The sequence below is a fragment of the Fundulus heteroclitus genome, unplaced genomic scaffold (assembly GCF_011125445.2).
Source record: "Fundulus heteroclitus isolate FHET01 unplaced genomic scaffold, MU-UCD_Fhet_4.1 scaffold_45, whole genome shotgun sequence".
NCBI lineage: Eukaryota > Metazoa > Chordata > Actinopteri > Cyprinodontiformes > Fundulidae > Fundulus > Fundulus heteroclitus.
Window position 1 is genome coordinate 399,833 of NW_023396868.1, and position 18,789 is coordinate 418,621.

At 42.9% G+C, this 18,789-nt stretch overlaps 1 protein-coding gene across 1 annotated transcript in view; it reads right to left on the bottom strand.

Annotated features, from left to right (window-relative positions):
* The window catches only part of LOC105921789 (receptor-type tyrosine-protein phosphatase S), a 368,492-nt gene that overhangs the window by 276,441 nt on the left and 73,262 nt on the right, over nt 1–18,789 (bottom strand). The window contains 1 exon segment of the mRNA XM_036131703.1: nt 13,989–14,158. Coding sequence (XP_035987596.1) covers nt 13,989–14,136 — 148 coding nt within the window. The 5' untranslated portion in view covers nt 14,137–14,158.

The window sequence follows — 18,789 nt, forward strand, 5'->3', positions numbered from 1 at the left end:
ATCTACGACCGGTAAATCGAAGATGCATAGATCTACTCTCATCTATGGTCACGACCTTTGGGTCGAAAAAACGAGATCCCGGATACAAGCGGCTGAAATAAGTTTTCTCCGTAGTGTGTCTGGGCTCTCCCTTAGAGATAGGGTGAGGTGCTCAGTCATCCGGGGAGGACTCAGAGTAGAGCCGCTGCTCCTCCACGTCGAGAGGAGCCAGTTGAGGTGGTTAGGGCATCTGGTTAGGATGCCTCCTGGACACCTCCCTGGTGAGGTGTTCCGGGCACGTCCCACCGGGAGGAGGCCCAGGGGAAGACCCAGGACACGCTGGAGGGACTATGTCTCCCGGCTGGCCTGGGAACGCCTTGGGATTCCTCTTGAGGAGCTGGCCCAAGTGGCCGGGGAGAGGGACGTATGGGCCTCCTTACTGAAGCTGCTACCCCCGCGACCCGACCCCGGATAAGCAGAAGAAGAAGACGGACGGACGGACGGACGGATCAGAAAGCTGTTTACCACAGTTGTACAAAAGTGATAAACCAAAGACACCTCCAGTACAAGCCTCCAATAAAAAAAACTAACTAGTGATCTCCAATGGAGGATTTTACATGGTGCCATCACCACAAACACATTTTTATTGCTTATCAATTGGGGTGTTTTGAACAAGTGTCCTTGTTCAAAACCCCGCATTGGCGGCCCTCGCAGCTCACCGCCACTCAGCCTATGTCGCCTCCGTGGAAGTGTCACATGATGACCTCCATGCCAACCACGGGATTGGCACTCAAGTCCACCAATCACCACCACTGCAATAGTCATAACTAGTGATGGAAATTTCAGTGGAAATCATTTTAGGACTGGACCAAGATCAAATTTGTTGAATTTGGTAAAATCAGATGGAAAATGTGGAATCTCGGGCCAAACGGTCATGGCGGGATGCCTGACTTCACCACGCCACCATGACCAGACGCTGCATCCAAATGTCTTTGTGCTTGAAAGCAAGTGAGACCAGCATGTTATCTGTCTTCTGACCCACCTTTATGTGGACTAGGTCAGTGGTGTCTGCATGGGACCTTTCCAAGCTAAAAACAACACTTTCTGACCTCAGGGGGTGTGGCTTTGATGACGTCATCGTTAGACCACATCGTTTTTTGGAAGTCCCAGACAGCAGCCTTCAGCTGCTGTCTGGGACTTCTGCTGTCTGACTTCCGAAAAACTCCAACGACAGTAGAAGTTGTTCAGGTCGTTTGCCGGTCCCTGCCAGGATCGGTTTGATAAATGCTGGGTCACTAGCAAACAAAACCTTCGTCATTAAGGATTTCTTCTCCTCTCAAGGATTAAATTTTTTATGCATAACAGAATCTTGGACAAGTGGCTTAGGTGAGTCCAGCATTTTTCATGAGCTTTTACTGCAGAACTCGAGAGCAGGCTTATTTCATGTAAACAGGATTAGATCGCAGCTGTATAAGCGGAGGAGATAGGCAAGCCTGTCGTAGCCATGTCTTGTCCATTTTTACGACAGCAACCTGTTGTGGAAGGTGCAAGAATAATTTGCAGAGTTTTTCGAATTAATCGCGTATTGCGCAATAGACAGGATCCTTTAGCGCAGCGCGACAGTGTAATTGTAGAGAGATTTTTCTTGTGGCTGTTATAAACAGACAAACACATCAGGTGTTATAGCCATAAATAGAAAACATTTAAGTTATTTGTATGATGGTTTGCTTTTTATTTTTATCATATTCAGTAAGAAGATTTGTTCAGGCCATTTTATTGTGAAGTTTAGTTTTACTTTGAAAGGCTTGCTTCCTGTCAAGCCGTATATTGTATTAGTATAAACTACAGATGGATTATCTAGACACGGAGCAATACAGTTTTACCATGTAAACTGTGTATGACTTGGAAAAGGAAGAACTTTCTTTTTCTTTTTTTCTTTTTTTTTTCTTCTTTTTTTCCCAGTGTCCTGTCTATCAATGTGGCAATAGGAATTGATGTCTCAATGCCAGATAGAGCTCGACAGATTTTGCTTTTACAAGTGGAGCGAACAGCTTTCGCCATAGTGCTCTACTTGATTTATGCTTGTAAATAGCTTTATTGTGATTCCTGCAGGGAGAATTTCAAATTATATGGACATTACAATGGGAGAGTAAAGAAAGAACAAGAAGTGAGAGAGAAAGGAAAAAAAAGAGTAGAGGTGAAAGAAAGAAGAGATAAAAGGGAGAGAATGATAAAACCTTCTCCGTCTGCTCCATCACCTGGAAAGAGAGATGCAAAAAGAACAGCACAACCAACAGACATAAAGCAACAGATACAATCGAATAACACCTAGATGCCATTGCATATATATTATTATGTAAGCTGACATGTGTAATGTGATACCTGAAAAAAGAAAGTGAAAGAACATAAATAGATAAATAAATTATAAGATTACTGTATCTAAGTCAACATTTAATACCTGGGACCCAGCACCTGTGGTAGTTTGTGAAAGTGCACTAGTTTAGGTGAAAATTATCCAGAAATAGCTTGATAGTGGTTGTGGAGAACCAAAGGCCCGCCTTCCCCGAGCACAGAGGCAGGAGTCAGGGGACCCATAATCCCGGACTCCCAAAGGGGTCCCTAAAGCAGGGCGCCCAGGAGGGGCCGACATAGGATATCTGCAACACCCCCCCCCCCCGCCAAGGAAAGAGTAGAGACGACCCCGAGGAAATCCCCCAGCCACCGCAATGCAGACGCCCCCAAGAGCCGCGGGACGTGGGGGGATGGGCTCCGCACCTAGCGGAGACTTTTTTTTTTTTTTTTTTTTTTTATGTTTATTAAGAGTTTTCCAAGTAGTTTAGTACAATGGAACATAAATTAGGAGTCACATATGTCTATATAATAACAAAAGAAAAAAAGGAGAAAAACAACTGGATAAACAAACACAAAACAAAAAAGAAGTACAGGGCGTGTTACTCAAGATAACGACATGTACTGTTGCATCACTGGTACTTTAAATCAAAACAGAATTTATCAAGGAAGAGGTGAGTGGCTCATTATGAGTCTCAAAATTGTTCAAGATCTCCATCAAATTGAGCAAGATGGTCCAAGAATGGCTGCCAAAGAATTTTTTAAGACCGTCCGTCATGGCATATCGGATTTTCTCCATGTGTAATACAGAGACACGTCTTGAAGAGTGGCACTGCTTCTGACTTCCAAAGCCTTAAAATCAGTCTCTTTGCAATTAACATTCCATACATAATGGTGTGCTGTACAAGAGGGCTGTGAGTCAATAGAGACAGGGAGTAGCCAAACAGTGCCACCTCTGGCTCGGGCTTGAGCACACAACCATACATTTCAGAAAACCAATGGAATACTCCACACCAGAAGTCATATAGTTTTGGACATGTCCAAAAGAGGTGGGTTAAGGAACCATCAGCTAACTTACATCGATCACACAAAAGGGAAACAGTAGGGTATATTCTATGTAATTTAGTTTTTGAATAATGAAGTCTGTGCGTGACCTTAAACTGAATTAAGTGATGTCTGGCATTAATAGAACAGTGTTGGATTCTACCTAGACTCTCTTCCCAAACAATATCATTAATCTGGAGTCCCAGTTCCTCTTCCCAAGCTTTCTTCAAAGAGTGGGTGACATAGTTCAGCTGTTCAGAAAATATCTTAACAAAGTCTGAGATCAAGTGTTTAGAATCTGGTGGGCCAAGCAAAATACTGTAAACCCTGCTTTCCTCAGGGAGGGATTCAAAGTTAGGCAGGTTTTGCCGGACATAGTCTCTAACTTGAAGATATCTAAAGAAGTGTGTTGACGGCAAGGAAAACTTGTCTTTTAGTTGAGTAAATGAGGCAAAATGTTTGTCAATGTACAGATCTTTCAAAACTACTATGCCTTTTAGCCTCCAACTACAAAAAGTTGCATCTGAGAGTGAGGGGAGGAATGCATGGTTATGAGACAGTGGGGCATATACAGATGTGCTAGACAGCTTGCAGTACCTCTTAATTTGCTGCCATATAACTATTCGGTTATTTACTTTAGTCTTTACAGACAGTACAGGTGTTGAGAAAAGTAGAGCTGGAAGTGAACTGCCTTTAACATCTTTCTTTTCAATGGCCACCCACGCAGGGGTGGACGTTGAACTTTCCAAGCTGTAGCCTTCATGCCAATAGGCAAGAGCTCTAAGATTTGCTGCCCAATAATAATGCTGAAAGCATGGTAACCCAAATCCCCCCTTCTCTCTGGGTTTTTGTAAATGAGCTTTGGAGATTCTATGAGCTTTAAAACCCCAGACAAAAGGCATGACTATTGAGTCTAGTAGTTTAAAAAATGATTTTGTTAAGAAAATAGGAAGGTTTTGAAAGAGATATAAGAATCTTGCCAATGAGACCATCTTGATAGCATTTATACGACCCATCATAGAAAGCGGGAGCGTGCGCCACTTGCCAATATCTTCTTTTAATCTTTCTACTTTTTCATGAAAATTCAGTTTAAATATGAATTTAGGATCTTTTGGTAGGGTTACTCCAAGATACTTCAACTTGTCTGTAACTTTAAATGGGAGTTTATGCAGAAATTCCGCTTTATGGTTATCTCCAAGAGGCAGAAATTCACTTTTTTGCCAGTTAATTGTGTACCCAGAAACCTCACCAAATGACTTTATAAGGTCTAACAAAATGGGGATAGACTGCTCAGGCTGTGACATAAAGATTGCCACATCGTCTGCATATAAAGATAGATGGTGTTCCACATCACCTAGACGAATAGGTTTGAGAGAGCTGTGTTGCCTGATACCAATAGCAAGAGGTTCAATACCAATCGCAAACAGGAGAGGGCTGAGGGGACAGCCCTGGCGCGTTCCACGATGTAATGGAAATGGAGCTGACCTCTCTTGATTTGTTAGAATGGAAGAAGAAGGCTGGGCATATAGAATTTTAATCCATGAAATAAAACTGCTACCAAATCCAAAGTCCCCTAACACCCTCCACATGTATGCCCACTCAATCTGGTCAAAAGCTTTCTCTGCATCTAAGCAGAGGACAGCCACCTTCTGATCCTTCTTATAGTCATGGTACATTATGTTCATTAGTCTTCTGACATTAAAAAAGGAAAACCTTCCAGGAATGAAACCCGTTTGGTCAGCATGGATGATGGAGGCAATATGTTTGTTTAACCTATTAGCCATCACTTTTGTGAAAATTTTCATATCAGAGTTCAGCAATGCAATCGGACGGTAAGATGAGGGCTCAGTCTCATCTCTCCCCTCTTTTGAAATTAGTGAGATGTTGGCTTCATACAAGGAGCTTGGAAACTTCTGAGTTTCAAATGAGTGATTGAACATCCTGAGCAAGAGAGGAGTTATCTGTTCGGGAAATTTCTTATAAAACTCTATTCCAAAACCATCTGGTCCAGCACTCTTGCCATTAGGAAAGGACTTTATAGCATCTAGAATCTCTTGGGTGGTGATGTCAGCATTGAGTGCCTCACACGCTGTCTCACTCAATTTAGGGAGATTCAAATTCTCCAGCCACACAGAGGCATCCCCCCCAGCTTTAGATGTATATAACTGTTGATAATATTCCCTGAAGCGCTTGTTTATATTGCTAGGGTCAGTGATAATGTCCCCAGTTTTTGATTTGATTTTATGTATAGCTCTGCTAGCCTGCAAACCTCTCAGTTGTCGGGCCAATAACTTCTGGGGCTTGTCCCCTAGTTCAAATTGTTTTTGTTTCAATCTAAACAATTGGTCCTGTACCTGAGCAGACAGAATGTCATTATATTCATACTTCAGTTTAAGAATATTCTGTAAGGTGGTGGAGTTAGCAGATGATTTATAGGCAGTTTCTAGTTGCGTTAGATCTTTATCAATTTCTAAAATACGTTTTTTCTTTTCTCTTCTCATTGAGCTTTCAAAAGAGATGATGTGCCCTCTAGTCACAGCCTTAAAAGCTTCCCATAGGGTGGAGTCTGTAACCTCTAGGTTATCGTTTGTTTCCAGAAAATCTGAGATCCTAGAAGAAATTAACTGAGTAAACGAGGAGTCGGAGAGAAGTGAGGGTTGGAACCGCCAAGTATATTGCTGTTTCTTATGGTTGAGGTCAAGTACCAGTGATATGGGAGAGTGATCAGAAATTAAAATATTATGATGTGTGGTGGAGATTACACTTGATATCAAATTGGAGTCAAGCAAAAAATAATCGATTCTAGAAAAAGATGTGTGTCTCTGTGAGAAAAAGGAATAATCCCTATGTGTGGGGTGCTGAAGCCTCCATATATCAACTAGATGTGTGGATAACATTAAATTATTCAAGGTTGTGGAGGCAGCAGAGGGCAACTGGTTTGTTTGGGCTGATCTATCCAAAAAATTGTCAAGCACACAATTCAAGTCACCACCTATAATCACATGTGTGTCTGAGAGAGTGGGCAGTAAGTTAAAGACCTTAATGAAAAAATTTGGGTCATCAAAATTGGGACCATATATGTTTAAAAGTGTGACATGATATGAGTAAATGTGGCCTGTCACCAGAATGTATCTGCCATCAGGATCGCACACGGTGGAAATATGCCTGAATGGAATAGTCTTGCTAATCATAATAGCCACTCCTCTAGCTTTACTGGAGAATGTAGACTGAAAAATTTGATTTACCCAGCTGCACTTAAGCAAGTTTGCTCTTGTGGGCTTAATATGAATTTCCTGTAAGAATATAATGTCTGCCGCTAAGGACTTTAAATGAGAGAAGACTTTTGCCCTCTTAATGGCATGTCCCAATCCACGGACATTCCAACTAGTAAAAGTAATGCCACCACCTCTTGAAGAAAGTCTAGGATGCATATCTAAGTACAGTAATGCAAAAATGTGACGCCCTTAAACAACACTGATAGCAGCACAGAGGAAAACAGAAAAATAAAGAACACACAACTAAGAACTTACCCTCCCTCCCCCCGTCCCACTTTCCCAAACAAAGTGAGAACACGCTCCCCTCAAACAGGCATAGAGGCTGCCGGACCATAGGAAAGACTGGTTTAACTAAGCTAACAAAAAGAGCCCTCTCTCTCCAAATATGCAAAAAAAAAAAAAAAAAAAAAACACAAGTAAATTTAAACCACGGTCATAAGAATATCCCGACCAGCGTAATGGCAGAAAACAAAGTCACATACCAGATAATATACGCCATCCCAAGCGCCTGCCGTGTTCAAGACAAAGTCCCTGCAAACACCTCGGCTTCTTGTAGTGAAGAAAATACTTGCTCCGAGTTCCCCAGAGTGACCCGGAGTCGAGCTGGGTAGATGAAGCCGACCCTTACGCCTGCCTCCTTAAACTTCTTTCGGACATCTTCAAAAGCCTGGCGCTGTTTAATCACCTCCACTGGCAAATCGGGGAAGAAATGGATCGCCGCCTCGTTATATTTCGGGGGGAATTGTTGACGAGAAAGCTGTAGTATTTTCTCCTTGATTTGGAAGTGATGAATCCGGACTATCATCACCCACGGTCGTGCTTTTTCCTCCGAAGATAGTCGCCCTAGACGGTGTGCATGATCCACAACAACAGGGCTGGAAAAATTGCCAGCACCTAGCAGTTCGGGGAAAAACTTCTCCAGAAATTCAACAGGGCTTCTTTTCTCGATCTTTTCGGGCAGGCCAACCATTTTTATATTCTGACGCCTAGAGCGAGCCTCCAGGTCAATTACTTTTGAACAGAGTGCTTGGTTTTCCGCCCGCATTTTCACGCAGACTTGTTCAACCTGTGAGAGGCGGTGGTCGTAGTTGGAGTTAGCTTCTTCAATTTCTGCCATATGGTTTCCCAGACTCACCAATGACGCTTGAGTAGATGCTAGCGTTGCCTCCAATGAGTCAAATCGATCAGTCATCATCTTGTTCATACTTTCTATTGCCAGAAGAATGCTGCTCGACTCCGCGTTAGCGTCCTTGCTAGTCTCGAAATCTGCCATGGCACGTTCTGGTGCTAGCGATAACCCCAGCGATGCAGGCGTTCTAGTCTCGATAGGGCTCTTATCCTGCTGTTTTCCACGCTCAGTCTTCGTTTTTCGCATCTCCTCAATTTTAGTCTAAGGTTAAATTAACAAGAGGTCGGGTAAACTGGTGAATTTTGAATTAAATACCGAGTTATTCTATAACATGGAGAGGAGCTCGGGAAAAACGTGTCTACTCCATCAGGTGCTCACTAGCGCCCCTCACCTAGCGGAGACTTAAGATGTTCTTGGGAGAGGGAGCGGACCACACCCATACCTGGAAAAAAAAGGGAAAACTCATTCACACCATCCCTCCCTTGTGCCCCACTAACCCCACACAGATTAAAAAAAAAAAAAAAGACGCTGTACACACATTCCCACATAACACTCGCATCCAACACTGACCAGAGGGGGGGGTCACCCCAAATCGACTATACGACTGCTTGTGCCCGACCCCCGGACCAGACGCCCCCCGGACCGGGCCCCCCAAAGAGGGCGGGCCAACACGACCCGTACGAGCCACCCAGCCAGAGCCCCCCCTCCCCCTAAATACCTTAGAAACCCCCTCCCTCCCCCACCTTACCCTAGCCACCCCTGCCCTCCGCCCCTCCTCGGGGGAGCGGAGGCGTCAGCCCCAGACCTGGCAAGCCGCTGACTACCCATTGTAGCCCCCCGCCAAGACCCCGGACACAGTGGCCCGCACCTCCTCCAGGCCCCAGACTCCTTGCCGCAATCGAACGTCCACCCCCCCCACACACACACCCGTAGATTTAATCCCTCCCCAACACTAACGTTCAAACAACTCACCATACATTCGACAGTAGACATCCGGGCTGGGTAGGTCCCTACTCCACCTCCTTCCCCCTCCCCCCACTAGCAGAGTGCCTATCCAATGAAGGAGAAGAGCATCTGCCCTGAGATGTTAATGACCATGCCCCCTACCAGCTCAACAGGCCCTGAGGCCCCCAGCGCACCAGAGGCCCCGTGCAGGGGCGGACACCCGGGCGCCGGCCCACACCAAAAGCGGCACACCCCCCGGAACTGGAACCCCCGGGGCCCCGCCGGGGCCCCCACCCGAGGGCGGCGCACCCCAGGGACCCCAGAAACCCAGACCCACCCCGGCCCCACCCAGCAGCAGCACAGCTACCAGGTCAGTAACCCACGTCCGTCACCACGCAGCTCCCCAAGAGCGCCGCAAGCGGCTGCTGTAGGCCGCCCGTCGGCCTCCCAAGCCCTTCCCAGATGGGGGCAACAGACCCTGGAGTCAGATCCACCAGGCGCCCTACTCCAAGCGCCCCCAGAGCCCCAGGAACCCCTCCATCCAGCCACTGCGCCCTGCAGGAAGCAACCCACCGCCCCCTATTCCACTAAGTGATGGTGTTGATCAGAGGAGCCCAAAGAGACCAATCAGATGTGGAAGCAGATGCTGTCTCTAGATTAATATGATCCAACAAAAGATCTTTATACTGATTGATACTGAGATTTTATTTACTTTTCCAATTCATGAGGAAAGTTTTCTTTGCGATACATAATGCAGTGAAAACCATGTAAACTATTTCTTTTTTCAGAGAACTTTCCTCAAAATTACCGAGCAAGCAAACTGATGGGGAAGGTGTAATTTTACAGCTCAAGCACTTTGATAAGTCCTTACATATCTGTGTCCAGAACCTCTGAACTGGTGTGCATAACCATAACGCATGAAAATAATTATCAGGATGATTGCCTATGCAGTGTGGACAGATATTAGATTGTGCCAAACCCATCTTGAATAATCTTTGTCCTATGTAGTGTACTCTGTGAAGGATTTTGTATTGTTTTAGTTGTAAGTTGGTGTTTCTAGTCAATTTGAAAGTTCTTAGACATATCTGAGCCCAGAAATTTTGTTTAAAGGTGCCTGCCTGATAAATCCTTTTCCCATTTCATAATAGGAAGAGATATCGAATCATCTATTTTAGTCAGTGTCCTGTATGATTTAGACAGTAGTTTGGGGGGGGTTAAATCTAGGAACTCTAATATGTTAGATGGGATTTGTAAACCACCATTAATATGCCTTTATTTATTTCTAATTATAGATTTAAGTTGTTCATATTCCAAGAATTTATTTTTACTAATGCCATATTGCATATTTAGTTTAGCAAAATTGATGAACTCGGTTCCGTCAAGTAGATGTTCCAGATATTTAATACCTTTATTATTCCAGTATGTAAAGTTTATCATTTTATTATTTTGTAGGATATCAGGGTTATTCCAGATAGGTGTACGACTGCATGGGATAAGGGATGACTTTGTCATTTTAAGGAACTCCCACCATGCTGTCAGAGTAAATCTAATGTTGATATGTTTGAAGCATGTATGCCGTTTTATATTTGAGCTAATAAACGGCAGATCTGAAATCATGATATTATTGCACATTTCCTGTTCTATATCTAACCAAGGCTCATCTAAAAGACTATTTTTTATCCATTTAGAGATGTATTGTAGCCTATTTGCTAAGTAATAGTTATGGAAGTTAGGCAGATCTAATCCTCCCCTGTCTTTAGTCTTCTGTATTGTCTTTAAGCTAATACGTGGGGGTTTATCTTTCCAAAGAAATTTAGAAATGGTAGAGTCTAGAGATTTAAACCAGTCAGATGATGGTTTATTGGGGATCATTGAAAATAAATAATTAATTCTAGGTAGGACCATCATTTTTATTGAAGCTACCCTACCCATAAGTGAGATTGGAAGTGATTTCCATCTTTCAAGGTCCTCTTCAATCCTGTTTAAAAGTGGGGTGTGGTTAAGTTTAAGTAAATCTGTTAATTTAGGCACAGTAATACCTAAATATTTAATATTTCCTGATTGCATTTGTAAATCTAGGGAGTTTTCGAGAGAGCAATTGACAGTACCGTAGTTTTAGACCAGTTTAAAGAGTAATCTGATACTTTAGAGAAAGATTCTAGTATTCTAATTACTTGTAAAAGAGAATTATTTGAATGCTAGAGATAAAGTAATACATCATCCGCGTACAGACTAATGCTCTATTTTCATGCATTTTATACCTTTTACAGCTTTTGTTTGTCTGATTGTTGCTGCTGGAGGTTCTATAAAGATGGCAAAAAGTGATGGAGAAAGAGGGCATCCTTGCCTGGTGCCCCTCTGTAGACAAAAACTGGAAGATATTTGATTATTTGTCCTGACACAGGCTGTTGGAGAATTGCTTACAATTTTTAACCAATTTATGAATAAATTGCCAAAACAGAATTTATGAAGAGTAGCGAATAAAAATTTCCAGTTTACTCTATCAAATGCTTTTTTCTGCGTCTAAAGACAATATATTGGTTTTAATATTTTTACTGTAGGAATAATCAATTAAATTAAGTCATCGGCGTGTATTTGTAGATGACTGCCTTCCTCTGATGAAACCAGTTTGATCTGGATGTATTATGAGAGGAGTTACTTTGTCTAATCTTTTTGCAAAAGCTTTACAGATTATCTTAATATCCACATTAATTAAGGATATGGGACGATAACTGGTGGGCAACACAGGATCTTTGTCTGGCTTGAGCAGAAGGCTGATGGTGGCAGAATTCATATTTGCTGGAAATCTGCCTTTTTCCTGTATTTCCTGCAACATTCTGTGGAACGTTGGGGCTAGAATATTCCAGAACTCTTTGTAAAACTCAGTAGGGAATCCATCTGGACCTGGAGCCTTTTTATTAGGCATGCTTTTAAGAACTTCCTGGGTTTCAGCTGTTGTCAGCGGGGAATCCCGTGTCATTCTTTGGTTATCTGATAATTTAGGAAGTGTAATTTTATCCAGAAATTGCTTGATATCCTTCTCTGATGGATTTATCTGTGGTGTGTATAAAGATTTGTAGAAATCGCGGAAGGTATTATTTATACACTCCGGTTCACTTACTGTATTACCAGTTGAATCAGTAACTGCAAATATAGTAGTTTTCTCCTTATTTATTTTAAGCTGATTAGCTAGGAAGCTTCCTGACTTATTGCCATGTTCAAAATTTTCTATTCGGAGTCTTTGTATTAGAAATCTATTTTGCTTTTCAATATAGTGGTTTAGTTCTAATTTTACTTCACAGATTTTACCTAACTTTCCTTCTTCTTGAGAGGATTCTAGTAACTTAAGTTTTTCTTCTAATTGCTGAATCTTTTTGTTTTCTTTTTTCTTTTTATGAGATGAGAAAGAACTTTATTTTTCATAGATAAAATTTTTTTTTTATTAAAATTCCCAGTTTGCACGTGTCCTTTACTTCCAGTGTCTAAGGAATGACACCGGAATTTGGATCTCTTGACATAACAAGTGCCTTTTTAAAATAAAGTATAATAAATAAGGCTACCATTTTGTAGAATATTCTTGTATTTCACTTTTACTTGTCCCCATGTTCTAGTGGGTCCCGTGGAGGCTCTGATATAAAAGATCAAAGTAAATATGAAATTATTAAAATGCAAAAGTTCATACTGTAGAAAGTGATAGAAACATCTACCATGGACAGTATTTACGGCCCTCTCTCCTGGCTTTAACAGACTTTGAGGTGTTCCCTGTTGTTTTAATTAATTACTCAAATTCAGCATAACCTTCCATTAAAAGCTCGTGTTCTGCTTGAGAGAAAAACTGTGGGTGTTCTTTGGCCATGCTGAACAGCCAATAGCAGCGTTGCTGATCATTGTTTCTACTATCGATACATTTCCCCTTTTAAACAAACGCATGAACGCGCAGTTATCTCAGATAACTCAATCCAGCCATACTAATCATAAACAACAGGTGTGTTCGAAGAACCCAATTAGCCGATGAAATCATCTTGGATATGTCATTTGATCTCAGATGTTTTAAGCAACGTACGAATAACGGGCCCCTGGACCCAGGAGGTAATTCCCTTCACCAGGATGGAGGAGAGCAGACCGCCTGAGCCACAAGCTAAGTCCAGGGACGAACACTGCCCTAACTTGGGCAACTCTGGCCCATAGCCCAACCCCAGCTACGACGACCCCTAAACCCATCCATTCAGAGATGGACCAACATAATTTAAATGAGCCAGCCAACCAGAACCCCACACCCCATTCTCAGAAAACGAACCAGGCACCTAAGGTGGTTACTTTCCTTGTACATGTATACTCCTTATTAGAAGCCATATGAAGGCAGAGCATTGGGTAAGGTTCCAGTCAAAAGTACAAATGAGTTAAAGATGTCAGTGACAGCAAAATTACACATATTAGCCAACTATAAATTTGCGCAACTAGTTGCGTTACACATTTGACACAAGGACATGCTGCGAATGTTGAAATGCCCCACCGCAACCTCCAGCAGGTCTGAATTTGCTTCTGGCAAAGTGTTCTAGAAGTGGTAAACCAATGATTCCAGCCTTTTTACATCATAATCAGAAAAAAATTATTTGCTTGTGACTGTGTGTGATTGTGTCAAGGAATTTGACTTTGGTTCTACATCTCACCGTATACAGAGACTGGGTATACATCTGTCATCCATCCGTCCATCATCTGTACCTGCTTATCTGTGCAGGATAGAGGACAGTGCCTTATCTATAAAGTGCTATCCTCTTTTTTGTTAGTTTTTTTATTCAAGGAAAGGAAGGTGGTGAGTTGTGTTAGTGCAATGTACTTATTTAATTTGATCAGGCTGTGACGTCACAGATGATCTTGTCCAGGGACCTAATTGCTTGTTGCAGTTTTGACCTGTTTTGTTTTGTAGATGGGCCAAACCACACAGTGATAGATGAACACAGGACAAACGGAATGATGGCAGCGTAAAAGATGACCAGCAGTTCCTGTTTTTGAGCAGGACGGGGCATTTGAATCAAGAAGGATCTTCACACAGTTCCAGAGACTTGTTGAAGATCTGAGTGAAGACTGGTGCCAGTTGGTTAGCACAGATTTTTAGGCAGAAGGGTGAAACAAGTCAGGTCCTGGGACTTTCTTGGACTTAGGGACTCTGAAAGACCCTATTGTATTTATGTAATTTTCTCTGATAACAGAAAAACTTTAAACATACAAGGTGATCTCAATACTGGGTATTCACTCTTAATACTTACTGACTGTGCCAGAAGGCAGAAACCACCAGCTCAGAAGCAGCAAATGAAGGACCACCGCCTTGTAGAGAGGTGATGGTCCTTTCAGTCTAAGGTCCATGTTCCAATAGTTTGTACTTCCCCAATAGGTCCTGGTTTTACTCTTGTTCATTCAATGAGTCATGAAAGGGCACCTGCAAATATAAATTAGAACTCAGTCATTAATGCAGTTTCAAGTAGCTGTGGACAAAATAAAATACTAACTGTAACAAGTTTTAAGTTAAACTTACCAACACAAGCTCTTTGACAGTGGAAAGAGAAAGTAAAATCTATTTTCACCAAAACAGTTTAGATTATAGCGTGTCTACCTTTGTAAAATATAGTAATGGTAATAAAATATAATTAATAACAAAACTTGTTCAGACAAAATTCATGAGAGAGAGAGAGAGAGAGAGAGAGAGAGAAAGAAAGAGAGAGAGAGAGAGAAAAGTAAAGAACAAAAGTAGGTGACCAAAGAGAGGGAGACAGAGAACAAGGTGAAATAGATGACAGACCTATAAATTATCCATGGAAAAACTTATAGCTTTAGTCCGCTCTAGTCTACTTACTTATAGCTGGAGTTATTGACTTATGAGTTGTAATTTTTACCAATCAAATCACCATATAAATAAATACACCTGGAAAATTGAGTCATTTTGGTTTAATATTACAAATAAAATTAAAAGCAAACCTTATATTGAAATGATTGCAACTTCTGTGTGGAGAGCATTGTGCCAACACGACGGCTATGATGCTTTCCAAACAACCCCCGCTGGGTGACCCCTGAGCTGAAAGTCCTCCTGAACCAGAAGAAGAGGGCTTTCTACTCAGGGGACAGAGAGGAGCAGCGTAGAGTCCAGCGGGAGCTCCAGTGGAAGATCAGGGCAGCAAAGAAGGATTATGGGAAGAAGATGGAGGAGCAGCTGGCACAGAACAACGTCAGGGATGTGTGGAGAGGTCTGAAGAACATCTCCGGCTTCGGGCAGAGGACCAGCAGGGCTGCAGACGGAGACACCAAGTCTGCAGATGAGTTGAACACATTCTTCACTCGGTTCGACTCCCCCCACACTGGCCCCCTCCTTGCCCTCAACTCTCCACATGTCTCCAACCACCAGCGCTCCAGAGACCTACCATCCCCCCCACCGCCACTCCGATCAACGACTGACCCATCCACACCTTCAGCCCTACCTTCCTCCCCCCTCACAGTCACACCAATGCAGGTGAGAGGACAGCTGACGAGGCTGAAACAAAGGAAAGCCTCAGGACCGGACGGCATCCCCCCCAGGCAACTGAGGACCTGTGCAGATGAGCTCTGTGAGGTCCTCAGCTACATCTACAACCTGAGCCTCAGCCTGGGGGTGGTGCCCACCCTGTGGAAGACCTCCTGTGTGGTACCGGTTCCCAAAACACCGCACGCCAGGGAACCGGCCGACTTCAGACCAGTCTCCCTGACCTCCCACCTGATGAAGACCATGGAGCGCCTCATCCTAGCACACCTGCGCACCGTGGTGAGCCCCACCCTGGACCCGCTGCAGTTTGCCTACCAGCCCAACATCGGAGTAGAGGATGCCATCATCTACCTGCTGCAGCGGGCGCTAACCCACCTGGAGACCACTGGGAGCGCTGTGAGAGTCATGTTCTTTGACTTCTCCAGTGCTTTCAACACCATCAGACCGGTGCTACTGAGGGGGAAGCTGGAGGACGCTGGGGTGGACAAACACCTAGCTGACTGGACCATGGACTACCTCACTAACCGCCCTCAGTACGTGCGGCTGCACGGCTGTCAGTCAGAGGTGGCACTTTGCAGCACCGGGGCCCCCCAGGGCACCGTTCTATCTCCGTTTCTCTTCACCCTTTACACCTCGGACTTCACCTACAACACGGACAGCTGCCACCTTCAGAAGTTCTCTGATGACTCGGCCATTGTGGGCTGTGTGTCTGAGGGGAACGAGCTGGAGTACCGGTCGGTCATCATGGACTTTGTGGACTGGTGTGAGAAGAACCATCTGTGCTTAAACACCAGTAAGACCAAGGAGATGGTGATTGACTTCAGGCGAAGACCCCCACCTCACTCACCTGTGAACATCCAGGGGCAGGACATAGAAACTGTGGAGAGTTTCAAATACCTGGGTGTTCACGTCAACAATAAGCTGGACTGGACACATAACACCGACGCCCTGTATAAGAAGGACCAGAGCCGGCTACACCTCCTGAGGAGGCTGAGGTCCTTTGGAGTGAGCCGGCCTCTGCTAAAAACTTTCTATGACTCTGTGGTAGCCTCAGCCCTCCTCTACGCTGTTGTCTGCTGTGCTCCTGGCAGTGCAGAGCGGGACAGAAAGAGACTGAACAAGCTGGTGAGGAAGGCCACTTCTGTCCTGGGCTGCACTCTGGACTCAGTGGAGGAAGTAGCTGAGAGGAGGGTGTTGTCCAAGTTCACATCCATCATGGACAACACCTTCCACCCCCTGCACCAGACTGTAGAGGAGCTGAGCAGCTCCTTCAGTGCAAGACTTAGATATCCTGTCTGTAAAAAGGAGCGCTACCGCAGGTCATTCATTCCTGCTGCTATTAGATTTTACAATGCTGCACTGTAACTGCAACTGTGACCATAACTGTAATAATTAATGTGCAATAACCAAAGTGCAATAATCTATTTAATACATTGTCCTACAACCCGTGCAATAATCCTGATGTAGTGACTCCTGCTGCTATCACCACCTGAACATAAGTCAGCCCACATGTATGTATGTATGTATGTATGTACAAATGTATACAATGTATATGCACGTACATACGCGTAGGTGCGTATGTAAGTAGGCGCATAGATATATGTATATATTTAAGTATATAGATATGTTTATATATATATATATATATATATAAATAAATATATATATATATATTAGGGCTGGGCAACGATTAAAATATTTAATCGCGATTAATCGCCCTGATTAATCGCGATTAATCGCGATTAATCGCATTGTATTTACAAACTCCAAGAATGAATTCAAAAGTAGTGTAAAGAGCACTTTTATTTTAATGTTCTGCTGCCATATGAACAAAAGTGTTGTAACATTTGTAGCACTTATTTTATACTGGATATTTTCAACCCATCTATTGAATTTAGTGCACTAGTTGATCTTTTCTTCATAAGAGAACAGCAAGCACTGCAGCCAAAATATGGCCTTTTTTGACCTGCTGTATATTAGCCAGTCCCTAAGCTTGATCTATCATGAAACTGTTGACCTTTTGGGTTTTGTGGTTTTTATTTTATTATTACAATTAAATAATAATAATAATAATAATAATAATAATGTTATGTTCAGTGTTTTTTCGCTAATCCACCTCTTATATATTTCAATCCTTATGTAATTTTGTCTGTGTTGTGTGCACCTGCCTGTTGCTTTAATCCTATAAATTTCCCCGTCGTGGGATAAAAAAAGGATTAGCTAATGTTATCTTAAATAACACTTTTTAATATATGTACTGGGTTCTTTCAAGGTCTTAATTACATGTTATGTGTGGGCTCCAGTAACATCCATCCATCCATCCATCCATCCACTGATCTACCTGGATGTTCCATGGAGGACTGAAACGCCTCAGTCAGAGACGTCTGTGGGTCTGTCGGGGCAGTGAGAGAAGTTTCGTCTCCTCTCTCCGTTTCTGGGGCTCGACGTTTTCATGTTTTTTCACGTACTTAGATAAATTTGTTGTGTTTCCACTAAAATGAACCGGCTTTTTACAAAACATACAGCTTGATTTCATTTACGGTATTAAAATAAAGCCAAACGGTGCTACTTCCCCTGTTCATGTTTTTTTGCTGCTGCGGTCTCTCTCAGCTGTTTGTTTGTTAAGTTTGTGTGAGAGCTGAGTGGGCGGGCCAGGCTGAGCCTGCGTGCTGATTGGCTGACGCCGCTGAGCCATGTACGAGAGGGGAGGGGGAGCGGGAGAGTGCTGCCGTGACAGCGCGCTGCAGTCAGCGCGCCTGCTGACTGACACTGACTGAAAGCATGTGAGCAACATGCGTTAATGCGCGATAAAATAAATATCGCCGTTAATAGTCTAATGAATTAACGCGTTAACTTGCCCAGCCCTAATATATATATATATATATATATATATATATATATATATATATATATATATATATATATATATATAGACCACTAAGAATGTAAATGAGACATTTACATTCCTATTTCCTTTTTTGTATTTTTTTTGGTATTGTTTCGATCCATTGTAGATATGAAGATTCACTGAATATAACTGAATGCACCTTCCCTACTCTGCACCTTCTTGTATGAGCCGATGTGACGAGTGAATTTCTCCATTGTGAGATCAATAAAGACTATCTTATCTTATCTTAATTAAAAAAAAATTCAGAGAGCTTAACCCCCTAATGGTAGACCCAAACTTACCCCCATGACCACCATAAATAAAAGTCACATTCCAGATAGAGGAGCTGGCTGCCTGGTTGGAGAGTCTGAGCAAAATGGATTAGAGACCAATCACCCACTTAATGTTAACAATCCTATATTATGAAATTAGTTATTCTGCCGATGCAGCAGGCAGGAATTCCCAAAGTATTTGACTTACTACACCTTCCACAACAGGCTTGAAAAAGTTTCCAGAGCAGGAAAGAAACCAAGAACACAGACAATGTATTTGTATTAGTGCTGTCAAACGATTAAAAATTTTAATCGCGATTAATCGCATAATGTCGATAGCTAACTCGAGATTAATCGCAATTAATCGCATATTTTATGCTTTTATTTCTGAAAGTGTA